This window comes from Ostrinia furnacalis, unplaced genomic scaffold (genome assembly GCF_004193835.3).
Source record: "Ostrinia furnacalis isolate ACB-3 unplaced genomic scaffold, ASM419383v2 OfSCF7013, whole genome shotgun sequence".
NCBI lineage: Eukaryota > Metazoa > Arthropoda > Insecta > Lepidoptera > Crambidae > Ostrinia > Ostrinia furnacalis.
This window is the reverse complement of record NW_021137252.1, coordinates 571,129-599,003: the sequence shown is the minus strand read 5'-3', so window position 1 is coordinate 599,003 and position 27,875 is coordinate 571,129. Positions and strand designations below refer to the sequence as shown.

The 27,875-nt window shown below is 38.5% G+C and overlaps 1 protein-coding gene across 1 annotated transcript; it reads left to right on the top strand.

Annotated features, from left to right (window-relative positions):
- Positions 1-83: 83 nt before the first annotated feature.
- 26-29-p (C1 family peptidase 26-29-p) lies at positions 84-27,801 on the top strand. The gene is made up of 16 exons (XM_028318796.1): positions 84-190; positions 459-550; positions 1,167-1,254; positions 14,712-14,817; positions 17,136-17,259; positions 18,381-18,516; positions 19,016-19,131; positions 19,806-19,920; positions 20,745-20,825; positions 22,813-22,937; positions 24,544-24,645; positions 25,173-25,299; positions 26,093-26,198; positions 26,529-26,618; positions 26,818-26,915; positions 27,214-27,801. Exons 2-16 carry the CDS (start codon positions 490-492, stop codon positions 27,398-27,400), a joined length of 1,662 nt encoding a protein of 553 aa, XP_028174597.1. The 5' UTR covers positions 84-190; positions 459-489; the 3' UTR covers positions 27,401-27,801.
- Positions 27,802-27,875: the final 74 nt, after the last annotated feature.

Genomic DNA, 27,875 nt, shown 5'->3' with positions numbered 1-27,875 from the left:
GTTAGTAGTCTTTGTCGTTGTTGTCGTCTGTTCTCTCATGTCATTTCTGTCAGCTCTCAGCTGTCATTCATCGGCCGATTTCTGTTGAGCTGTTGTGTTGTGTTGTGCTACAGTTCATGTTTTTTACTCAAAAAATTCACAAAAGCTATCGCTGCATAATCAACCGCATTTAATTAAATTCGGTCAACAGGTAAGAAAATCCTACAGTAACCATATAAAGTAAAATCGACGACACACGTAGACAAATCTTATTGAAAAAAATAACTACCTGCTTAAAAATCGATCTTTTCTAAAGATAAATTATTCTTTTGTATATTAATTTAGGTTTATCAAGCAAAGGTAGATTGATTTTCAGGTCGAGCATAATACCTCAATGTTCAGTATAGCTGTATTTACCGTGCCGCACCACAGCGATACGATAAATCCAATCTCATTTTTTCATCATCATTCTGTTTTAGGAAGCGACCGCAGGCGGCCGCGTTCTTCACAATGATTAGACATGCAGTCTTCTGCTTTTTAGTGACTACAGTATTAGGATACGTGGACAAACGTAAGTGTTATTTATAATAAAAGAACATAGTAAATTAAATCCTTACCCTCATTTTAATTAAAATGCTTTGAAAATTTACTAATTTTCCTGCTGTTTTGTCTATTGATCACTGAATAGCCAATTCAGTGGCTCGTCCGGGTCATGTTGTAAACATGATAATATGGTTTAGTTTTCCTTTACTGTTTATAAATAAGTTATGTTGTTATTATTTATTCAAATATTTTATAAATAATATGCAGTGGGTATCTACTTTATCCAGTTTTGATAAATTGATGTAGGTATCTACCTAAATATTAATTTGTTATTGATGTAAATATTAATTTGTTTACCATTTTTTTTATTAACATTCTAATAAGAATTGTGTCAAATCCCTCTAATACTTTGTTAAAATATTTAAAAAATATATTTAAATAAATCCAGAATATCAGGACAATAAATAAACCTTAATCTGATAAAAAGATAAATATTTTTCCTTGGTTTTATTAATCCTTATTTTAACTTAATAAAGTTCAAAATAATTATAATAATTTATTAAAGTGATATTATAATCAATAATGGTTGCTAAGTGAACAGACAGACTCTTTTTGAATAATTATTGATTTAATTTTTTTGACAGAAAATCCACCGCAATGGAGTCCAGTCTACACAGTGAAGGGACTCCTCAACATTCCTTATGCTGAACTACACGAACCTTTTTATGCTTGGTGAGTCATTAATAAAAACATAAACAATAATTACCTACCTACTACACTATTATATTCTGTTTGCCAAAGCTAACTATAATTAGAAACAGTTCAGTGTCAGCTCAAGGACTTTTGAGTTTAATTTATAGCTTCTTCGTTAATCAAGAGGTAGCTGCATCTTTTGAGATCTGTGCAATTTTACAAAAGTGACTTATCATGGATCTACCCACTTATATTACAGCTGCAATTATGTCATTCATCTGTATCCTTTAGTTACTGAATTTTGGTATGTAATCTTTCAACAAGACATTATTTTGATTTTAATCTGGACAAGCCATTTTTTTTTCTCAAAACAATGTTATAGGTAAAATTAAGGGTTAAGATAGTCGCCAAATAGTGACGCGACAGAAATTCTATGGTATATTTAGTGAACTAAAAATTCTTACACTGTCTTTCGCAGTGCGCTGTCCTTTGTTGACATTCCGTAAGATCATGTATGTTGATGATTTAAGTTTCATTGTTTGAGTAAACTAACTGTCTTAACAATGCATGAATTCCAACGAACCAACAATTCTACTTTACACTTGTTGCTATGACAGTATGAATTATTGTTTTTGAATTTATTAACAATTTTTCCTGTGGTTAGGCAGGTTGTGTAGGCAGGAAATCGATACAGGATAGGAAAAAAAAACTAAAATCGGCGGATATCCTACTAAATGCTACAGTTTGTAGACATATAATAATAATATTATGTTTGTTACTCTTTCACGCAAAAACTTCTGAACGGATTTTGATGAAACTTTACAGTATTACTATTGTTTATACATCAGAATCGTTCGTTCGTTCGTTTCAGCCGAAAGACGTCCACTGTTGGCCTTCAAAGCCGTCCACTGTTGGCCTACAAAGGCCTTCCCCAAGGATTTCCACAAAGACCGGTCCTGCGCCGCTCGCATCCAGGCACCTCCCGCGACCTTCATCAGATCGTCGGTCCACCTAGTGGGAGGCCTGCCCACGCTACGTCTTCCGGCTCAACACAGAATAGCATATTTAATTTCACGCGGCCGAAGCCGTGGGCAAAAGCTTGTGTCTATATAAATGCAAATACTATTTGATCATGTATTTATCTCTGAAACTCTTGATGTCCATCATGGGTTGATTTTGCTAACACTACATCAGATGATCACGATATCACAATCGTTTTAGCTCTGACTTTAAATTAACCTTTGCGACGACGACCAAATAATTGACTATTTGCGGATGCCTACCATAAATAAATGTGAATGTCACCTACCTATACAGGGTGTTAGGTAAATGGGTATATGAGCCGACACTAGCCCATGTTAACATGGTCATATAAATGGTATGGTGAAGTCAGAAAATTGATATCTTCATTTTAATTATTTTAATTTTCATACAAATCGGATTTTATAAAATTTATTTTGTATGAAAATGACCATGTTAACATGGTCTAGTGTCGGCTCATATACCCATTTACCTAACACCCTGTAGTCCTAGCACTTAACTCGGTCAGTACTTGTGGTATGGGAGCGGCACGGGAGTGGGTTTTTATAACATCAAACGTGGACGAGACTTCAGACTGTTAACATGCGAAAATGCACTGCTTGAAAGAATCACACAACCTATTCTTCAACCTATACTTCTTCTCAGCACTTGCCATATGTTTGTCTCGAAGCGCTGGTAGGGCCCAAAAGATAAGGAGACATGTAAAGTGCCCCATAAGGGCTACCTTTTATTTTTATATTTTTTGACGTTCATAAGTGCCACTTGTGGTCTAAACTGAATAAATGATTTTGATTTTGATTTATTCCGACTACATGACTAGCTGCGCTATAATATGGAACCGCTGGGAAGGGGTATCTTTGTTCAACAATTACGTCGAAACTAATAGACGTAGACTAATAAATTTACATTCGTTTTGTAGAATAACCCAAATACTAATAATACAATGCAAAGAAAACCTACTCCAACGACCTGGTTTTTCACGTGTTGGAAAATAACAGAAAAAGAAGTGAAAAATTCATGTTTTTTTCTAATTGTAAATCTATTCTTACTCCCTTAAAATGTATGAAACTTGTGTCTGTTTTCTACTTTTACTAAAAGAGGTGAAAACTAAAAATTAAAAACTTAAATCCTTGTAATATTACGAGAAATGTGATTTAAACAAAGGTTTATGGTATTAAAGTTATTTATTACTATGTATTCATAAATAAAATCGTGTCAACTGCTGAACTGATAATACGTCTTGAATAAACTTTTATCGGAATAACCTTTTCGCCTTTTGATAAAGTTCACATCGGGATAAATATTGTCGTGAATCTCTTTGTTTGATTTCATAAATTGACAAGTTCAAAACACTAGATGTAGGTCACAGTAAATCATTTTGTTCGCAGAAAAAATGTTAAATGGACTCTTATTAAATATTCCGTCTAAACTTACTTTATTTTAAGCATTTTAAGGCAGTGGGAATATAATTCCCACCATATTTTTAACCTCATTCACTTGTGTTAATTATTTTATGATTTTTTATTATTTTTTGTCTGTTAAAGGGTTAACTTTAAAGAAAAACTATGGAAAAAGCTTTTGAAAGTGAAAACGTATCTAAGTTAACTGCATGTTTCCATCAGAGTAGGATAGAACCACCCCCTACTCTTACTGTGGATATCATAAAAGGCGACGAAGTAAGGGGCATACGAACTTCAAGCCTCCCCAACCCCTCTAGCCTACGTAGGGAGTGTAAGCCAAATCCTTCCTAGTTGCGTCTGATTTAGAGGTGGGCGCCGATATACAATTGGCCGGCGGCGGCGCGCCGACTTTTTGACCTCGGCGGCGGCGGCGTCGGCGGCGTGACCTTGATTGACTTTTGTTCATTAGGTTTTTTTTTTAATCTGCTTTTTTAGTATCTGTCATTAAGACTAATCAGGTGATTTGCAGTTGGTTGGGGTTTGAGCCACTATTGGCCGGAGGATAAGTTTCACATCTTAAATGATAATATGGTGAGACTTCGGGGCTTCATTACATGCGCCACTTGGTCAGCCAAGCAGCTGAGTTTGCAACAGTCTAGTCACTTTAAGATCACAGTTACATTTGAGGAAGGCGGCAGCTTTCTGGTGTCTGGGCTACTTTACTAGTAGATGTTATAGAGTAACAGACCAAGTACAGAGTCCTGGGGTACTCCAGCTCTGCAGCTAAAAAGATAATATTTTGTCACCGAGTTTGATTTAAAACTGTCTGTCACTGAGATAAGAATCCATCAGGAGGTAGTAGAAGTGTGCTAGAAGGTACTTTTTAATTTCATAGAATAGTCCTATATGATAAACCCAGCTGAAGCCGCAGCGAAAGCAGACGTACAGGATTCTTTCTTTTCCAAACATTGATTATGGTTGGTATGGTTTCTGCCAAAGTTTATGTTCGGGTTTACTATATTACATGGGTCATACTTAGGCAAGGGAATAAACGAGCAAGAATAATCCTTTTCCATAATTTTAACAATACAAATGTCAGATTAATTGAGCGATAAGAGAATTCGTTAGGCGACTTGCCAGCCTTATGGATCATTTCCAAAGTTAAGAGACTTGCGAGGTTCTCACTCAGTGTGGTCATTGTCAAGACCATGGACTTCATGGTGATCAGATCAAATGCAAGTGCTTTACGAGGGTCCATTTTGGCTATTTCTTTAGCTAAGCCATCTCTCTTAGCGTTAGTTCTTTCGTTTCAGCCGAAAGACGTCCTGCGCCGCTCGCATCCAGGCACTTTCTGCGACCTTCCCCAAATCGTCGGTCCATCTAGTGGAGGCCTGCCCACGCTACGTCTTCCGGCTTGTAGTCGCCACTCAAGAACTTTACTGCCCGAGCGGCCATCAGCTCTACGAGATAATATGTGCCCCGCCCACTGCCACTTGATTTTAGCTATTCTGTGGGCTATGTCAGTCACTTTGTCCTCCTGCGTCTTACGCCCTGAATTAGCGTAGTAGGAATCAATCTTCTACTTTGAACTTGAGGAGGGTAAGCGGAAACATGGCGGTCAACTTCTCAGAATACAAAAGTACAAAAATGTCCAGAAGCAGCATACGAAAAGATGCAAAATGGGCCCTCTCAAATCACAGTGGGCAGGTTTGGCAGCACAGCACCTAGAATGGCGGGAGATTGGGTTGTGTAGAGGCGAGTCCGCGAATTTAAGGAGCAGCGCACAACTGAACTCGACGCAAAACGCGATGATGTAAATCCCGTACATCTGCCGCCATTCACTATAATTATGTTGGCGGCGGGTACTCTCAATGTGCGAGGAGTTTGCCGCGAAGATGGGCTATGTAAGCCATCTTCGGGCGCACCAGCGCCGCTAAGATAGCTAAGTCACCATGACCGAAATCGGTCGGATGAATCATCGTCATCAGTAGGAATTAGGGCATGAATATCGGAATCTCGGAATCTCGTAATATCGGAATCTCGGACTGCGAGATCCGATATTTCAATTCCGATATTGAGCGACCCAATATCGTAATATCGGAATCAGATAAAAGTTTTAATTGAGATTTTAAACAAAGCGTTAAAACTCGCCATAACCTGCCACAAAGCCCAAAGTACATGATTGGCAAAGACCAATGATTTTCTCATGTCCCTCACCATCACTTTTTGTTCCACTGCAAATATTTTAATATCTTTACTATTTATGGTTAATTTAACTTGTTCTAAATCAATTTTAGCATTTGCCATAGGTACTTGGTCAACAAAGAACGACATCTCAACTCCCTTTCAAACAATAATTTTACTGGACTATGGACCGTCAGTTCTGCGTACTAACTACGATGTGCCCTGCCCATTGCCACTTCAGCTTGCTAATCCGTCGGGCTATGTCAGCGACCTTAGTTAGTTTACGGAGCTCCTCATTTCTGATTAGATCTCGTAAAGAAACACCAAGCTTATCCCTCTCCATAGCACGTTGTGCCCTATATTCAAAGGCCACGTTTTCGAGCCGTATATCATCACTGGTATGGTAACACACACTAATTGAAGACTTTCGTCTTCGTATTCGACGATTTACCTCTTTCTCGAAATTGCATCTAACTACCTAGCTGATCGTTTGTCCGAGATAGACATATGTACTTACTTGTCAACAATCTCGAGAATCGAGCTCCTAACCGAAACTGGGTAAGGAGCAATATGGACATTCCACATAAGCTTCGTTTTTTCCATATTCATCCGAAGGCCTACCTGTTGGGAAACTTGATTAAGGTCTTCGAGCATTGTGATAAGGTCTTGCAACGGTTCTGCCTTAGTGCCTTATGAGGCAGCAAGGTTCTGAAGTGGAGGCCAAGTACCGGAAAGCGTAGCGTAGGACTCATAACCACAAGGTGGACCGACGACCTCATAAAGGTAGCAGGAAGGCGCTGGGTGCAGGCCGCCACCAACCGGCCATTGTGAAAATCATTATCGGAGCCTGTGTTCAGCAGTGGACGTCCTATGGCTGACATGATGATGATGATGGCCCGTGGTTGTGTGAGTTGTACATCGATAATCAAAAAGGAACAAATTACAAGCATATTCAAGTTTTTTACCACTCTCTACAATTTTTGTAGCACGTGATTTGAATGACTCTAAAATTCGTTCCGTCAACATAAAACAGGGTAAATTATAATGAAGGAGTAAAATTTTGTTTGATACCTGTGATTTTACAAAAACACTAATTATTTGCTAGTCCATATAAGCTCATTATCAGTAACCATTCATTATCAGGTGATCCGTCTGCTCGTTTGCCTCTTGTCACATAGAAACCAAATGAAATGGATACCCATAACGTAAAAATGGTTTTAAAACTTCAATTTTATGAAGTACTGTTTTGTACCAAATTAAAGATTTTGATTACAATCATTATTTTATTGTAAAGAATCCAGAATTCTTACGAATATAACCAAATATTAATTTTATAGCACATGAACTCAATTCCGATATTAATATCGGAATTCCGATATTGAGATCTAATATCGGAATTCAATATTGGAATTGAAAACCTTCCGATATTACATGCCCTACTGGACACTGCAGCTTAAACAAGCACTTGTCCATTATGGGACTGTCCGAATCAAGAACGTGCAGGATGTGCCAAGAGGCAGATGAAACGCCACTACACATTCTCACGGACTGCGGACCTTTGATGCGCAAGCGGAGCTTACCCAGGTGTAAGCTCCGCTTGCGCATCAAAGGTAACATCAAAGGTAACACAGCAAACACACCCTAAGCCCACAAGATGTAAAACATATCGCCCCCCAAAACATACTGCAATTCCTAATGGATGCAGGATTCGGAGGCGAACTGTAAGGAAGATAGCGCCGATCACAATAGATCGGTACCGGTCGCAGTGATACTAGGACTTTATTGCACTAGAATAGCCGCTCAACTCAATAAAAAAATAATTCTTCTGCGTTCGAAACACAAATTAGTACAGTATAGAAGAGGAATAAATTGCAAATAGTTGGTACAGTATCAGTATCGGCGCGCCGACAGCTGGTCGTCGGCGGCGGCGGCGTGAAAAAATTCGCGGCGGCGGCGGCGCGCCGGCGTGGCGCCCACCTCTAGCTCTGATTTAGAGAATCATGATCCTGCATTGGAGACTGAATTACTTAACTGATGATGAAGAAAAACATGTAGGCTTTCTAACAACAAAAACAATTTTATTAGTCTATGGCAGTGTTTTTCAACCTGTGGGTCGCGACCCCCTGGCGGATCGCCAAGCCTCTATAGGGGGTCGCGAGAAGTCGTAAAAACTACCTCAGTAAAAAACAGTTAAGTTGTAATGGACAACACGCACAAGTTGTAATATTAAGTTAAATTATGACTTAATTTAAAGTTTAGATCACACACATTAAACTAGTTTTTATTTCACCTCAATCCATCCAGTATTACCGAAGATAGAGCCTCGAGAAGTTTACGGACTGTTTAAAATTTTCAAAAATTTCCAATATTCGCGCGTGACGTCACAACATGATTTTGCAGCCCCCGCACGTTAACCCATTTACCACTTTTTGTCTTTTTCCAACTAAAATAAAATTTTACCTAACTGACAACTGTTTTTAGTTGTCATCGTTCAATCACATTTCAAGCTAGGCGCTATAAAAGTAACCATTATTATGCCACCTATTGCCAATTTTGTGCACTATGAAGCCATTTTTACATTTATGCACTTAAATATAAATTTTCTGGAAAAATAACCAAGTTTGTGTCTCTGTGCTCAATAACGAGTAAATAGTCCAGTTATTTGTTAATTTTACTTGGAAAGTTTTCCGGAATTTTTGAAAATTGGTGAATAAATAGATTTCGCTATGTTCTTTTCGAATTTTGTGACCTCGTTTATAGTCGCGCGTGCGCCTGCCTTATTGAAAAAAATCCGCCTTAAAAAAGGTTTTTGACAACTACTTTTTTCATTTTATAATTTTTGGGACATAGACTTTTCTTTGATCATGACAGGACACGCTGCCGGGTGTCCTAAATATGCTGAAGTATAAAAAAATTCGCGTTGCTGAAGTNGTTCATAAAACTTATTTATAATAACAATAATATGTTTCGGCATTTGGAGGTAGGAAGTTCTATAACTTCCTCTGTAGTTAAAGTTTCCTTCTACCTTGAGCCTTATCACAATTTCCACCAGGTGTGATGAAGGGCAAAAGCTTCCTTGCTGAGAATAAAAACATGTTCTGTTCAGTTATTGTCTCTAAATCTGTTCTACGTAATGTAAACTTCGAAGATTGCCCATATTAATTCACTTTAAGAAAGTCAAAAACATTTAGCGACTTACCACTTTAGTGGAGCGATTACAAAAAATAGTGGCCTATTAAGTACATGTTTTTTTTGTATTATTATGAATGTCCAGAAAACTGCGCAGTTTTTAAAATTATTTTAGACCTATGAAAGTTCTTATTTTTTATTATTTAAACATTTAAGTTGAAATTTTGAGAATGATCTGCTAAAAGCATATTTTTTATGTTTCTAGCAAAAATTTTGAATCTTGCATCAAAGATAGGAAGGTGAATATTTTGTTCAAACATCTGCAATTAATAGCGATATTATCAAAATAAAGAAATCTGAGATAAGTCAACCCGAAAAAAAGATATGTTTTTTTAAAGCCTACTAGGTCATGAAATTGAAAAAAAGTTACAAAATTATTAATAACTTCTAAACTACGAAAAAGCCGCGGGCAAAAGCGTGTAATATTATAATATTATCATTATGTACTAATGAATTCCACTACTTTATATAAATATATTAACGAAACACTCCAGATATTCAACTTTGTACTCATTTCGATACGGACCATATGAACATATAATGTACACAGCATTCACCAGTACATTTTCCAAGTCGAACATTAAATTCAAGCAAACCGCTATTACTGTATTCGCCATACATCCTTCAGATCAGCGTACAACGCTGCAATACACTATTGCTGTATGATTAATTTCGCACTTTTTACCGGAATAAAACCACAATGGACTCTTACGGAACCGACTTTCAATGTGTGAAGCGGCAATATGTATTTCTACCTTTTTTAAGGTATATTCTAAGCACTATAACCTTATGCACATTATATGTTACTCCAGAAAAAATAACGCATCGTTTGATATACAAACCATTTGGATATGCCTCGTAGTTTAGTTATTATTCAAAAATTTCACTAAATCTCTTCTCCTGTAAAATCGTGTTTTGTCGATTGTGGCTTTATTCCAGGCACCCATCGAATTGTATCCTACTATTATTATAAATGCGAAAGTTTGGATGTCTGGAAGTTTAAAATAAAGTACAGTAATGTTTATTTCTCACCAACATAACAGATAATATTATGATAAAAAACAATCAGGAAAAACAAAAAGTAAGAATGTTGGTGGGTTGATACCTGAACTAGGAAGATTCCTGTGTCTCAGGTTTGTTACTCTTTCACGCAAAAAGTACTCAACGGATTTTGTTGAAACTGTACAATATTATTGTTTGTAACCCAGATTAACATATAGGCTATAATTTATGCCGATCTGTGACACTAAATTTCACGCGGGTGAAGCCGCAGGCAAAAGCTAGTCGTGAAATAAATAGGAAAGTTTAAGGTTCTGAAACGTGGTCGCTTACTATGGGCCTCATAAGAAGGCTCAAGGTCACCCAAAGGGTAATGGAGCGGGCTATGCTCGGGGTTTCCCTGCGTGATCGAATCAGAAATGAGGAGATCCGCAGGAGAACCAAAGTGACCGACATAGCACGCAGAATTGCTAAAATCAAGTGGCAGTGGGCGGGACACATAGCTCGTAGAGACGATGGCCATTGGGGCAGAAAATTTCTTGAGTGGCGACCACGGGCTGGAAGACGTAGCGTGGGCAGGCCTCCTACTAGGTGGACCGACGATCTGGTAAAGGTCGCGGGAAGAACCTGAATGCGGGCAGCGCAGGACTGTTCATTATGAAAAACCTATGGAAAACCCAAAGGCCTCTCGCCTTTGTCCAGCAGTGAACGTCATTTGGAACGACGAAATAGGAAAGAATGTAACTATCAAAAATCTTCTCTAAGGCAGCATTTTTCCAATTTCGCAATGAGCGCGGCAATCACACTTAACTAACAGACTAACAGAGAGCATAGCGAAATCTATTTAATTAATCACCAATTTTCAAAACTCACGGAATACTTTCCAGGTTTATTTGTACCAAACGACTGGACTATAATTAAATTGATATAAAAATTTGGGTACATCTTCTCAAAAACAAAAGAACTGGTGCTAAAAGGGTTAAGTGACGTTTTGACATTTGTAGAGGGCCTTGTAGAAGGGGAGGCTATGGTGCTGAATGTGGATTAACTCGAGTGTCATAGTAACTTATTAGACTGCTAAGCTTGATGATAAAAAGAAAAATATTTTTTTCAATTTACATAGTCTTCAATAAATTTTGAATTTTGAATGAAGGTTTCAAAAACATTTTTTACTGAATTAGAATTAAAAAGAAAAAATGTGCGATAGTTCAAATTTTATTTTATGTGTAGTGGACGCATAAAGAAGTCCGAACTGTAGTTGTCACGTTGCATTGCTACGCGCCAAAGCAGATTTCCGTTGTGCTGAAAAAATTTAGTTTATCTTTCATTAAATGATAGGTATAGGTAGAATCTCATGGCAAACAAAAATATTGGAAAAGTGTGTCTTTCATATGGCAAATGTCTATGGCTTTATTGTCACCTGTCAACGTAAATCAAGTGAACTGTCAGTCGCTGCAGAAATTTTGTAATCTCTTCATGCCTATTTGTTATTTTTGTGAAAAAGTCGAAAAAGCTCAAGCAAGTCATATTGTTTTCAATGTGTATTGTAAAATAAGGCATAATTCAAAGTCAATCTTTGATTTTAAAGCGCGTCGTTGAGTTGACAGTAAGTTGGAGTGAAATTGGATACATTTAGTTTATTACCTAACTGCGTCAGAAGGAGGGTTTTTTTAAATATTATTCTTATAATAGCTGCTTTATCGGGGGTTTCAGGTGTACCTCACAAATTGGTGCAGAGGAATGGTGAAAATGTTATGACCATATAAATAAAATTGAAAAAGATTTTATCAAGTAAGATGTAAGATAGAATAATTGAAATGGTGGAAGAGCAATTTATAATAAATAACTCTTTATCTTGATCATCTATTGAAGAAAAGTGGAATCCTTGGAATCGTTTTCTAGTTCTGAATGAAGTGATTAGTTATAAGTATGATACATAATAAAATTAGTTACATAAAGTAATATACGATTTACTTATTTTTCAAGACATTTTCCTATTATTATTACTGACGGGATTGCTACCATGTACCTTAGTTTTGAGTTTCCAATATTTCGGCACTGTTGCAAGCGCCATGGTCACGGAGTAACTGAAGAAATTAAAACCAGACATCGTTCAGATGTGCGTTCAAAAGACCTGAGATTTAAAAAAATCCCACGTTTTGTTTAAACAGTAAGCGAAAAAAAAGTGACTTGAAAATGGAATACAAAATGATAAGGTATGGTAAATGATAAGTCTTTATCAATGAAGAAGCAGAAGTTCAATTTCATGTGACCTCCATCTAGGCTAGTTTCCATCGTCACTCAAAGTTTGGCTGCGGCCTCAAATTTGGGCTTAATTGAGGTATTTTTTGGGTGTGAGACAAAAGAACTAATGCCGTTTTATATCAAAAATTCATACTTAGAGGTAATTAACCAGGTACAAAGTATTTCCTTGTATGTTAGTCTGCCACTCTTTAGTAAGTCCCGAAATCCCCGCTTCGGCTCCCCTACTAACCATTCTAACCATTGTACACATATAATATCTTACATGCAGCTTTTCATGTTACTACGTCACATTTTCTAAATCCGCGCGGAAAATCGCTCCTAGCGGAAGAGCGCACTTTGAGCTTGAATATTTCAGTCATTTTTAAAGATATCAAAAAAGTAAAAATACAGTATTCATTCTATTTTTTTGTAGTTTTTTTTGGCATCTTCAACAAAAATTGTGCGCCATGTCCATTTATCCGAAATCTAATTATTGAGCAAATGCATAAAATGTCAATCCTAGGTACCTACAAAATCTTTGTATCATTACAAAATGCATGAAAAAAAGCGAGCGGTCGGGGGGTCGCAAAATACCCCCCGGTCGTGTCTTGAAAAAGGTTGAACAACACTGGTCTATGGTTTAGAAGCTAAAGAGTTTGAACGCGCTAATCTCAGGAATAAATACTGGTCTGATTTGATAAATTATTTTTGTTTATCAAAGTACCAATAGTCGCAGACTCGCATCGCAGAGCATCAATGAAAAATGTTGCGAATAGATTTTTTTTAGAATAGAATTGACTTTATTGATCACAATAAGCACAAATTATAAACAACAACAACACTAAACGAATATAGAAAATAGCGGGCCACTGCGTCAATAGGCTCTCGCTCAGTATTTATCTTGTCTTCCGCGAAAGCCCTTGTTGCGTGTGACCTTGTCGAATACAGAAAAAAATAACTACACTCGGCATCAAATAAATCGCACCTCCCGCGACAAGCACTTATCAAACGTATGCATCCCCACTTCCCACCAACATTGGTACCATTTGAAAGCCTAGTTCTAAACTTCATTTCATTAAAGGGAAGGTTTTTACCCCAAAAATGTGTCTTTACAAGGATCCAGAGTCACTTCTTCAAAAAATAGGTAAGTTACGCTATAGCCATTTTTTATGACTATAAAACTGTTAAGTTGGGATTAATCGCTATCCATCTGTTAAAAAGGACACGTGAGATATTTATTTGGTTTTATAACCATAAAAATTGGTCTAATTGATCCCAGAGGTGAGCCCAAAGTGAGGTCTATTTTCAAGTCACATTTATGGTATATGTTAATTATTTATTTGGAAATGAAATGTATTTTTCTTTAAGGATATTTATTGGGCTTTCAAATAACACCAATATTGTTGGGGTACCATAATTGTGTCAGAAGAAAATCTTTAAAGTTCGCGTCGCGGAAGGTGCGGTTTATTTGATGTTGAGTGTATTATCACGCGTACGAAGCCGCGGGCACAGCTAATACTATAATATGCATCATACATGCGAATGTGATTGCGTTTTCTGCAGCTTGACCTAATGTTACCTTGTATCTATTACAGGCTATCTGATTAGGTTAAAACATTGAATTAGTAATAAATAGTTGTGTGTTAAATGGACCGACGATGATGAAATCTTATAAACATAAATATTAGTCTTTGTTTGTAGGTATGAATATTATAAATACAAGAAAAACTAAACTAAGTAGGTACTTAAGTACTTTGTTTTATATTATTTCTAGAACTGAAGTGTGGTATCAGTAAATACCATATTATTTATCTAATTTATGTGACTACTAGCTTTCCGCCCGCGGCTTCGCCCGCGTGGAATTTTGTCTGTCACAGAAAAAACCGGGATAAAAACTATCTTATGTTCTTTCCCGGGACTCAAACTATCTCTATGCCAAATTTCATCAAAATCGGTTGCGAGGTTTAAGCGGGAAAGCGTAACAGACAGACAGACAGACAGACAGACAGAGTTACTTTCGCATTTATAATATTAGTTGGGATTAGTTGGGATTATTATTTACCGGTTATTTTATCCTCGTAATAAATAATAATTTATTATTGTGCTAAGTTTATACTTGTTCCTTGTTTATTCTTGTTGATTGTTCATTTGTTTCGTTACTTACACTATTAGATTTAGTTCTTGAAAGTGTCCGCTAGGGACGCTGTACGTACAATCCGTCATACATTTGGTGTAATTTTTTTAACGCATTCGCTAGCGAAGACTTATGTAAAAGCCCCCTGAATAAGCTTTAAAAAATAACTCCTTTTCTACTATTCTACCATAGGATGGAGCATCATCCCTTATGGCTTCTTATATCGTTGTATTAAGACCGATTTTGCCACAAAGATGAAGAACTTGATCTTCTGTCGACTATACATACTATAATTTTTTTGACAGGTATGACAGCAAAAATGGCAAATCCCGCATCGACTACTACGGCACCATGGTCCGGACGTACCAAATGAGTTCCAGCGTGTATCCCAAGTTTGGGACGTCTATTAAGGTTAGTACTACCCTTGGGTTGTCTGGGAGAGATCACTTCTCAAAGATCAGACCGTATAATTATGCCGTTTTAATAGGTATATCTTTTACTAGCGGCCACCCGCGACTTCGTATGCGTGAATCCCGTTTTTCCCGCTAATTCCCGTTCCCGTGGGAATTTCGGGAATTCCTTTCTTAGTGCACCTCTACGGTACCTAAGCTACGTCCCTTCCAAATTTCAAGTGCCTACGTTTAGCCGTTTAGGCTGTGCGTTGATCTGTCAGTCAGTCAGTCAGTTTCTCGTTTTATCAACCGACTTCTTAAAAGGAGGAGGTTCTCAATTCGACCCGTATGTTTTTGTTTTTTTTTTCTATGTTTGTTACGCGATAACTCCGCCAATTATGAACCGATTTGAACAAATCTTTTTTCGGAGTATAGGTAATACCTCAAGGGTGGTCCCATTTAAATTTAATAATAGAAAAAACAACCCCCAAGGGTGGAAAATTGGGGATGAACTTTTTTATACGCAATATCTCCGCCGATTATAAATCAATTTGAACGATTATTTTTTTGTTGAATAGGTATTATCAAAAGGATAGTTTCATGCGAATTTGAAGAAAATATTTCACCCCCAAGGGTGGAAAATTGGGGATGAACTTTTTTATACGCAATATTTTTAATTTTTAGTTTTTTTTGTGTTCACGCATTTGAAGTCGGTTTTTTTTTTAAAGTTAATTATACATATATCTTTTATTGTCTGTTTTTTGTGATGCTACAAAAAACATTCTACTTCTTTCTTCCTTACTTAGAAAAGATGACCACTGTCGGACAAAAGTCTTCCCTCATTTTGAACATTAAAAATTGTGATTCATCATTTCAGCCACACGTAGGGTTGCCAGGTGTCCGGATTTAGCCGGACATGTTTGGCTTTTTACGGTCTTGTCCGGTCAAATATTGGCTTGTCCGGCCTGTCCGGCTTTTGTTAGACTTTTTATGTGGCTGCCTTTCGGCTTTCTGTGGCTTCGACTTTCAACTGGCGAAAGTCGGAAGCCACAGAATAATATCAAGTGCACGCATGAGGATGTTAGGCAACCGATGATGATAGTACTCACTCGTGAGCTAGGACACTAATTGCATAGTTGGCATGTCCGGCTTTTAAGGTAAAATGTCCGGATAAATGAAGCACAGAGTCCTGCTTTTGTGTTTTTGGACCTGGCAACCCTAGCCACGTCCACTGCTCAACATAGGCCTCCCCAATGACTTCCACATCGCACGGTTGGTAGCGGCCTGCAACCTTGTGGGTGGACGTGATTATTGACCTGAAAATAGGAGACATTTTTCATTTATTTGCTTGTCTTACTTGCATATGATTTTTAAATGAATCATGAATTTCTTGATAATTCAATCTATTATCACAGATGTTTCAATAGTGTTACTACAGGTCATTCGCTCGACCTAAACCAAATATTACTCATGTGTGATTCAGAACGGAATTAAGAATGCTTTTGTATTGTAATTATAAAATAAATGTGCCAGATAAAGATTAAGGCTGATTTACACGTATTAAGTAGTTAAATTAACTTTTTAACTTAATTTTTCGGGTAAGTTGGTGGGCGGAGCTTGTCTCTAGACACGTTTTGACAAGCAGCTTCATAGTTAACAAGAGCTTGACTCTTGAACGAATAACACGGCTTGACTATTTAAATACGTTTTGACATAGGCTTAAAATTAAGTTAACTACTTAACACATGTAAATCAGCCTTTTTAGATACACTTCATGCATACTTAACACGATTTTTTACTTGAAAAGTCAGTCTTAATTGGGACTTACTTAGTTGGTTGTGGTCTGTTATTTGAGCACGAATAAAAATATCGTATTTTGTTATTATGATGGTAATCGTATTATTTTGTATGAAACAAAACTAAGCTGCGGTCGATTAAGAAATAAAATACGATCGGGATACGAGGTATGTATTTTGATATCTTGCCATCTTTCATAATTTGTAGTCAAACCAGTGGCTCAGTGCCATCTAGGGAATGCAAATCTCGCGAGATTAGGGCTCAAGCGAGATCCCGCGAGTTTATGAATAACAATACTGCGAGATCTCGCCAATTTCAAGATCTCGCGAGATTGGCCGTTTGTGTGTATTTTTGTAAAACACGATATTTGAATAAATTAGGAAAAAATTATAAAAATTATAAGTTTTTAGGATAAACATTTGTTTATTACCTTTATTGATCAATCTCGCTAAAAAGGCCGAGATCTCGCGAACGAGATTGCATTTCCTAGTGCCATTGGGCTAGTTTTTGACTAACATTTTCTTTTTTTATCTGTTCTAGATTGCCCCAGTAACCACGGAGTCTGTGCTCAACCAGCAGACCTGTCTCCAAGTGAACGGCAGCTCTGAAATGGCCATCGAGGTCCAGACAGTGCTGCCTGATATGACCGACTTCAAATATGTTGGTGAGTATTTACAATACAGTCGAGTTATAGATGGTTTCATCCATGAAGACGCGCCCCACCATTCTTCCGCTAATGTTTGAGTGTTATCGGTACACGCTAAATTATCCATGCACACGCACTCTACAATAATGACGCTCGGATTGCTCGGAACAAACTCCCCGCACCCCGCGCTTCGTGGGTGCAACGATCTATAACTGAGCACCTGGCAGCCTTGACGTCATATGGACCCAAACTTATTTGAGACGCGCTCCCCTTTCGACCATACAAAAAATTCCGCGCCTCATCTCTCCTCCAGAGTCTTGAATTATTTATTGGTCGTATCGAGCAGTCTGAAATGCATTCTCTCAGCGGTCGCAGGTTTTTTATATTTAAGTAGGTACACAGATAGTCCTCGCCCCCCTTTAAAGGTCTTTGCGCCCCCACTTTGGGAACCAATGGTCTAGCTAGGGTATCTCACCTGATGGAATGTTTAAATTAGGTTGGAAGAAGCGAGCTTCACTCGGAATCCTCAATCACAGAGGAACTGGCTATCATAACTTCAACTGTCGAAATGCTTGTAACATTGTTGTTATGGCGACAACCTTAATTAACCAATCGAATAAAAAATGACAATACTTGTGTATCGATAAAGTGAATACTCAATAGTTTATTGCATACCATATGTCGGTTAGTCACCGAGATCCGATTACAAAGCAACATAAATCCAAAGATAACATGTAATTATTAAAACTATAGTAAAAATCTAAAAAACAGACGATAAAAACTCGAACAAATATTTATTGTTCGCGCGTATTTTTATATGCGCTGGACGCAGGCCGCTACCAACCGGGCAACATGGAAAGCATTGGGAGAGGCCTATGTTCAGCAGTGGACTTACTATGGCTGAGATGATGATGATGATGATTTATTGTTCCAATAGTCGATTTACATAACAGTACACATACTTTATTCAGTACACAACAATTGTGACTTTTATGGACAGTGTGTCAAAGAGGAAATTGGGTCAAATTGGATCACATAGTCATAGACCATGTTACTCGTTTATGAACTGTCAATTTTTTCAGAAGGCCGCATATTACAGAGAGATTTTGAATAATTACTTTTTCTTTGTCATCGAATAGGTTCAGAAACCATGCTAGATTCCGACGTAGCAAAATGGCGGATGGTCACCACAATCGGGGACAAAGTGAACAAATACACCATGTGGGTCAAGTACAAGAAGACTTTGAGGGGCGACTCCATTCCAATCCCTGTTCGGTAATGTATCTTTTAATATTTTTTGTAGTTTGTGCTTGGTTTTGGAAACAAGTTATTTTGAACCTTAATGTCCTGTGTCAAAGTGGAAAAGCTGTGGAATTTTTTGCTGTTTGATGGAGAAATGGCAGTCCTTAAATCAGCCACTTTTAGCTTGACAAAAACTATAATTATAATGTTTATATTCGTAGTCTCTTGACTTTTACTGTACAAGCTTTGCTTAGTTTACAATTACCCCCTCATTAATAAAAGTTACACACTAGTTGAACTCTGGCTTTGTCATTTCGGATGGAAATGTCATTTTAATCCAAGGTTCATCCTAGGTGTAACATTTTATTAATAAGAGGGTTATTAGAGTATAAAATGTGTGAGGATATTTATTTCTTAATCATTAGCTCATGTAGTGTCTTCTGTAGGACTACGACCTTCTCCAATTTGCCAGACAAAAAGAGAATTTGGCCTACATTCCCCACAGTACTTATTTATTATTTTATGTTAACAGTTACGAGATGAAAGGCTTCAACTCCTTACTAGGGTCGCACTACGACCACTACTACCTTATGTATGACGACTACGACATCGACGACATTGATCCCAACGTTTTCCAGATTGACAGCAGTAAGTTTATTTTATACTTATTTTATGTGACTGAAATCATATCCGGCTCGAAGAACCAATTTTTTTGCTACTGTAGGACAGATGCTACCTACTACGACATAATTATACCCCAAGGTGTTCTAAATTAATAGTGCCAGTAAGTTTATTTTGTATGATGGACTGAGATATGACACGTCAGTTCAAATCTGGCTCGAAGGACCAATTTTTGCTATTATAAGAGGCAGATATCCGGCTCTATAGATCAATGGGCTGAAAATTACAGATCTATCAAGCAAAAGACGGGACTGATACTGATATGTATCCGGCTCGAAGGATCTATCTAAAAGGCAGGGCCTTGCGTAAATGAAAACGATTAGCAGACACTGGTCAGTTAACATAATTAATTTGATACGGGGGCAGTTAAAAACTACACTTTTTCTACTAAAATAGTAACATCCGTGTCTTACTAAAGGTAGCCTTTCGAACTAAGCGTCACAGACTTCTTTAGCTTTTAGAGCGTCTTTAGCTTTGGTCTTGTGCCACCAACGCCGCCTCACTAACTCGCTTCGAAAGGCTACCTTTAAGACCCAAGCTAAAGACGCTGCGTCTGTGACGCTTAGTTCGAAAGGCTACCTTTAGTTGAAATGGAACGCGAAAGTTATAATCTTATATTATACACTATATTTTGTGTTCAGGCCTCCAATGCACTTCGTTCCCCGGGCCCGGCACGCGGCACTACGCGACTTTCAACCCGATGAAGGAGTTTGTTCACCCCGCCCACGATGAGCATGTGCACGAGGAGTTTGACAGGTTATTTTAATTGACCCAGATATAGTCATTTACCCCATTTATCGTCATTTACGCCATTTATCGTCATTTACCCCATTTATCGTCTGGTCGCTGAGCACGTAGAATTTTGTCCAATGACCCTAAGCTACCTATCGCGACTGTGCGACAGGCGGCAGCAGTGAGTGTGCAAGTGCGACAGCAATATAATTACGCGCGAGCGATAAGGATGGGTAGCTTGGGGTCATTGGACAAAATTCTACGTGCTCAGCGACCAGACTTCAGGGTAAAATTGGCTAGTTTCCTGAAATTATGAAGATGTGAGATGCAGGCCAAGAGCTTCATTATTGTGGATAATAAATAAAAAACATTTGTGCCCGGTTATCACCATCCACACCACCATTTTTAAGTGACCCCTATGGTAACACAACAGGAATTTTGTTTTCATAGACGTCACTTAAAAATTAGGGATTGATGGTGAAAACGGACACAAATAGTACATTGAAACGCAGCAGTAGGCCTAGGATGCGCGCCACGATAAACTTTTATCGACGCATTGTATTGATTTTGCACGATTAGCCCATACATTTGTAGTCTAATATCATCAATAAGATTTTTTCACGGCACGCCGGTTGAACACGATAAAGACGAAATGGTGAATTCAGTGCCTCCCTGATGAAATGTCGAATTAAACTGCAATGAGATGGGACCCCTATGACTAAGTTTGAAACTATTTTCAGCGGTGTCCCCCGTCCGTAGATAAATTTGCCCCATCCATAGAGTACTACTACTGGTAAATTAATCTGCAAAACGTCGGATGATTAACCACCATCTTAATTATATTACAGATTCAAGAATAAGCACAACAGGCAATACGCAAGCGACGTGGAACACGCTAAACGGTTGAACATCTTCAGGCAGAACTTAAGGTAAACCTGCTATATCTTTAACTTTGTAAAGGACATTGTCAGAAACCGCCTAAAAAACCGCCAAAAAACATTAACCCATCATAATTATTTTCTATTTTTTTTAATACATTAAGCACCCTTTCGTTCTAATGGACACTTAAGCATTGAAAAATTAAATAAATAAGTCTTTTAACGTTTATTCTATAATACTATTACAACTTCCGGACGTTTTGGTGCGTGGCATGGTCTAAAACCTATCAAGTTCCATAATTTTTGCCGATAAAATCTGTACGAGGCATTACCGTACTTTATTGCTGGGAGTCCATGTATAGTGATGTTCCTGCGGCCATCATAGACAATAAAATATCGATTTTGNCGAACACGAAGTGCTCATACAATGCGGCGTATTTTCTTCCAGTCTTTAGTCAGGACTTTAGTCGAATTAAAACCCCGGTTGAACGTGATATAGCCGCACTAGAATACGATGCTTTTTTGCATAATCGCAAGACTTCGTTCCAGTGTCGACCGAATGTTATCACGATGTATGTGGCCCAGGGGTTACCGTAGCCGCTAAGGTTTGAAACTTCTTGCTTAAAATATTGTAGTCTTTGGCATAGACTACGACGGTAGTCATGGAGATAGGAGTTTGTTATCTCGTGTCAGATGTAAATGGTGAAAAGAAAACTCATGATTCGTGTTATTTTTATGCAATATGTAGGTATTTTATAAAAGTGGAACCCCGAGTGATCTCCAAAACCCATTCTATTATTATATACGATTCGGCTTCGATATCTATAATACAATAGGAGTTTATTTCATGTGTCAGATGACAAGGGTGAAAACAACCTACGATTCATGTTGTTTATTTACGTGCAATATGTGGGCATATTATAAAAGTGGAATGCCGAGTTGTATTTCTAAAACTTGTTCTATTATTTTATACTATTTGGCTGCGACTCGGCGTGACGACAATACAAAACATTTTTCGCGAATCGGTGTTCATACATTCACTTAATACATTAGACGCCATGTTGTCATAAACGACATATTATAAAATCGCTGTGATTTAATATTCTTAATCATTAATTTTATGGCAAGTGTCCATCAGGAATCATTGTTCTTTTACACAGAATCGTATTATTTCGCTTTCGGGTAGTAATATGTCAAAATCGTTGGTTCTTAGGCGAACAATGTATGGAGAACGAACATTGTCCTTTAGGATTTAGCCTAAATCGCTGGTCAGATCGATGTCATTTTTTAGATCGGTCTATAGTCAGGTCGCCGAGCACGTAGAATTTCGCCCAATGACCCCAAGCTACCCATCCTTATCGCTCGCGCGTAATTATATTGCTGTCGCGAATGTGCGACGGGCGCCCGCAGTGAGTGTGCGAGCGCGACAGCAACATAATTACGCGCGAGCGATAAGTATGGGTAGCTTGGGGTCATTGGACGAAATTCTACGTGCTCGGCGACCGGGCTTTATACAGTACTAGCGGCCGCCCGCGACTTCGTACGCGTGGATCCCGTTTTACACCCTTCATCTATCTCACGCGGTTTAGATTTTTTCATACAAATGATTTTTCCCGCTAACTCCCGTTCCCGTGGGAATTTTGCAATATCCTGTTGTAACTAATTGGTAACTCTATATGTATTATAGAATGCTGTTTGTTTTCCTAACAATAAAATAAATAAATAAATAAATAAACTAAGCTTTAAGTTTACTAAGGTATCTGCATGCCAAATTTCAAGCGTCTGACTAAGCGGTTTAGATTTTTCATACAAGAGGATTTTCCTGCTATTTCCCGTTCCCGTGGGAATTTCGGGAATTCCTTTCTTAGTGCACCTCTACGGTACCTAAGCTACGTCCCTTCCAAATTTCAAGTGCCTACGTTTAGCCGTTTAGGCTGTGCGTTGGTCTGTCAGTCAGTCAGTTTCTATTTGTATATTTAGATAGAGTATATTATGACCTGATGATGTTGATGATAATGACTCATTATCTTTTGTATAGGTTCATCCATTCCAACAACCGCGCGCGTCGTGGTTTCACTCTGGCAGTGAACCACCTCGCCGACCGAACCGATGATGAATTAGCAGCGCTGCGCGGTCGCCGGTACAGCGGACAGAACAATATGGGTGAGTACACAGGCGTCTAGCAATACTGGGGGCCCTCTAGCGATACTAGGGACTTTCTAGCAATACTAGGGGCTTTCTAGCAATACTATGTGCCTTCTAGCGCCCTTTAGTGATACTAGGGGCCCTCTAGCAATAGTAGGGGTTTTCTAGCAATACTAGTGGCCTTCTCGCGCCCTTCAGTAATACTGGGGACCCTCTAGCGATACTAGGGGCTTTCTAGCAATACTAGGGGCTTTCTAGCAATACTAGGGGCTCTCTAGCAATACTAGGGGCCCTCTAGTAATACTAGGGGCTTTCTAGAAATACTCGGGGCCTTCTAGCGCCCTTTAGTATTACTAGGGTCCCTCTAGAAATACTAGGCGTACGTGCAGCGCCCCCTAAAACCGTGCGCCCGTATGCAACGTCCCTGCACTGTAGGTAAAGCCGCATCTGGGTAAGTATACTTCAAAATTATGTAGTAATGTAAAGGTTCATCCACTCCAACAACCGCGCGCGTCGTGGTTTCACTCTGGCAGTGAACCACCTCGCCGACCGAACCGATGATGAATTAGCCGCGCTGCGCGGCCGCCGGTACAGCGGACAGAACAATATGGGTGAGTACACAGGCGTCTAGCACATGTAACGTCATGTGTAATCATAGCCTAGCACCCTCTGGTAATACAAGGGGCCCTCTAGCAATACTAACGCCCTTTAGTAATACTAGGGGCTCCTCTAGTATTACTAGGCGCCCTCTAGCGATGCTAGGGGCTTTCTAGCAATACTACGGGCTCTCTAGCAATATTAGGGGCCTTCTAGCGCCCTTTAATATTTCTAGGGGCCCTCTAGCAGTACTAGGGGCCTTCTAGCGCCCTTTTGTATTACTAGGGGCTCTCCTGCAATACTAGGGGCCTTCTACTGCCCTTTAGTAATACTAGGGGCCCTCTAGCAATACTAGGGGCTCTCTAGCAATACTAGGGGCCTTCTTGCGCCGTTTAGTATTATTAGGGGCTCTCTAGCAATATTATGTGCCTTCTAGCGCCCTTTTGTATTACTAGGGGCCCTCTATCAATACCAGGGGCCTTCTAGCGTCCTTTAGTGATACTAGAGGCCCTCTAGCAATACTAGGGGCTTTTTGAATACTTCTCAGCACCAGCCCATATGTTGTCCCGAAGTGGTGATAGGGCAAGATATTTGGGACGTGTATAAATGCTCTGTAAAAGGCCTAAATATTGAACACAATATTTAATTTGATTGATTTTCATTTACGTCTTCACTTGTGAATAGTCTAGCGCGGATTTAGTCCTCAAAAAGGTTATGATTGCATCACAGAAAAACCCTAAAATTGGCCAATCATTGCATAGATCTCATTAAAGTATTTCGATTTCAAAAGCCCGTGAAAATCGTTAGACGCTTAATAAGATTGTAGGCAGGCATGGTCATCTATACCAGGGTTTCCCAATTTTTTTTTGCCAAGGAACCCTAATTGATTACACTTTTCTTAGCGGAACCCCCGTACTACTCCGCCCGCACGCCCTGCCCCTCCCTTGTGCGTAAACAAGTCGGTGCGAGCGAACAAAGTCGGTCACAAAACGTGGGATTACTTGTTACTAGTCACTATTTGTTGCAGGACTTGAATTCCCGTACACCCAAGCAGTCATTGAAGAGGAGGCACCGAAACTACCCTCAGAGTACGATTGGAGGCTTTTTGGTGCTGTCACTCCCGTCAAAGGTATGTTTTAGGGTTTATTTTTGTACATAATAAACCAGTTTTATTTATTATCTCAATTATGATTAATATACGACTTTTTTTTGTATGTAGGTGAGGTACTCCGTGAGGCGATTTTGAAATTAAAAATCGTCTTTTATCTCTAAAAATGCGTTTTCACTTACTATTGAATTGGAAAATCGGTATCGTCGCAGATTATTGAACGCTATAGAATAATAATAATAAAAATCCTTGGACATTTTACACTGCGCTTCTAGTCCCAAACTAAGCAAAGCTTGTACTATGGGTACTAGACAACGGATATAAACATACTTAAATACTTTTTTTGTAAATACATACATATTATACATAGAAAACACCCAGTCCAATACAAACAAATATTTTCATGCACACAAATGTTTGTAATGTGCGGGAATCGTACCTGCAACCTCCGGAATAGTAGTCCGTTTCGAACCACTACACCAAACGGCTTATAAAAGCCAATAAAAGCTTTCGTCAGATACTCTATTCTGTTCTAAAACTATCCACAGATCAGTCCGTGTGCGGTTCCTGTTGGTCCTTCGGCACCGTGGGTTCCGTAGAAGGTGCCTTATTCTTGCACAACGGCGGCCATCTGATCCGGTTGAGCCAGCAAGCCCTCATCGACTGTTCATGGGGGTAAGTACTGAAGATTTTTGACAAAGAGTTACATGGAAGTGGAAGTACGGTAATGGGTTAACCTTTAATAAGAAAGTGGGAATATAGTTCCCATCTTATTTTAACTATTTTTAAATAGTGGGAATATAGTTCCCACTTTATTTAAAAAAATGGCATGGGGCCTGGCCTGATTTTGGGGATATTGAAGGTCGTAGTCGAATAGTTTTACACAAAAAACAATTGTAAAACGGTATTAACAAACTTTCTTCCCGCAAGAACTAAATTCAATTTTACAATACATAGGTATACAATACAACATGTATAGTCGTTTTATACATTTCTATGTTACTTTTTCCAACGACAAAGTTTAAGGAGATTCCCACTAAAATGTTTTGCAATATTAACTTAATGCATAGTTTCTCAGGCTTCTTGGTTAATTTTTACACTGTTTTTATCATTATTATTTGTATGCTATGCTATTTGTATGCGACGGATTAGCAAGCTGAAGTGGCAATGGGCAGGGCACATAGTACGCAGAACTGACGGCCGATGGGGCAGAAAGGTTCTGGAATGGAGGCCGCGTACCGGAAAACGCAACGTGGGACGTCCACCTACAAAGTGGACCGACGACATCGTAAAGGTAGCAGGGAAGCGCTGGACGCAGGCCGCTACCAATCGATCAACATGGAAAGCATTGGGGGAGGCCTATGTTCAGCAGTGGACGTCCTATGGCTGAAATGATGATGATGATTTGTATGCTTCCAAGCCTCATAAGTAATTAAAACTTGAAATTCTCATTATTTTATCTTTCCAGCTTTGGCAACAACGGTTGTGACGGCGGCGAGGACTTCCGCTCGTACCAGTGGATCATGAAGCATGGTCTGCCCACCGAGGAAGACTACGGCGGTTACTTGGGACAGGTTAGTATACAGGGTGTGACAAAAATAGCTTGACAAACTTCAGAAGAGAGTAGACTGTCCGTGGTGTATCTTTTCTTAAGGATTTATAACACTGGATGCTGTCAAACGAAAGCAGACGCAAACGTCAGTTTATGTTCTTTGCCCACATTGTCAGATCGCATCAATACAAAATGTATAGAGATTAGAGATTGACGTTCTTCAGGCTATGTACACGACCACTTTAATGTAGAAGAATAACAACTTTTGTTTGTCAATTCTGCGTTCTGTTACTTTGGTTTTCCTACTGTATTTTTATTGAAAATATACTAATTTTTCAATGTGTTTTAACAGGACGGATACTGCCACATTGACAACGTGACTCTGGTGACCACCATCAAGGGCTGGGTTAACGTTACGACCAACAACGAAAACGCCCTCAGGGTATGTGATAAAACTACTATCCTAGTTATTAAAGCCGGTGAAGTGCGAGTTGAAGAAGAAAAAATCTGTACCGTTATAAAAAGAGTATGGACAATATTTTTTTTTACATAGAGGAAATTTTGCATTTCCTACATTTTTACTTATTCGATTCAACTTTAAATGAAAATAAAAACAACAATAAATATACTTTTTTTTCCAGCTGGCAATATTCAAGCATGGCCCGATATCTGTGGCGATCGACGCGTCGCACAAGACCTTCAGTTTCTACTCGAATGGCGTCTATTTTGATCCTAAATGGTAAGAATTGTATTTTTTACAGTTAGTGTTTTGATTATACACATACTTTTGTCGAATAGAAGGTTGTCGTGTTAGGGCTCACCAGTTGGCGCCATTGTAGAGTAAGTTCTATCACTTTTTACTGGCTAAGACATTAGCGCCAACTGGTGAGCTCTGAAGCGGTAGGACTGTTGCATTTCGCTCGCTAGGATGGCACCACTGTAGGGTAAGGTCCTGTCACTTGTCAGTGGCGCCAACTAAGTAATAAACTTATAGCCCTCAATCGAAACGATTTGTCATTCTTATTTTTTTCCACCAGCAAAAACAAGATCGACGAGTTGGACCACGCAGTCTTGGCCGTTGGCTACGGCATCCTCAACGGTCAGAAATACTGGCTGATCAAGAACTCCTGGTCCAACTTGTGGGGCAACGACGGATACGTCCTAATGTCGTCCAAAGACAACAACTGTGGAGTGGAGACTGCGCCTACTTACGTACTTATTTAAAAAGAAAAATAAGTTTAATTTAAAAAAAAAAAAAAGAATTCGTTTGAATTTGGAAAGGATCAAGTCACTTTAGACGAAGTAACATTATTTTTATAATTTAGTCAATCAATTTAGAACCTTATTATTGTCTTGTTTAAGATAAAAGTTCTGAGTAGGCGCTAAATGAACTAGAGATATTAGAAAAATGAATTAGCAATGTTACTTTGTCTATGGATACTGAAACTTTTAGCTTTAATTGTATGAATTTCTGAACAAAAATAAACTATCTAAGATTTCACAGATTATATCATAGAGAAACCATAGATAATATCGCCGCCATGTTATAAAACTTCACAGTGTTTATTTTTAAAAGTATAAGCTTTAAAAAGACATTTCCAAATAATAAGATGCATAAGTTATAAGTTCGTGGTTTTGCTAATCGTACATTTAATTAAATGTATATGAACAATGTTACTCCTATTGTTTAATATTATAT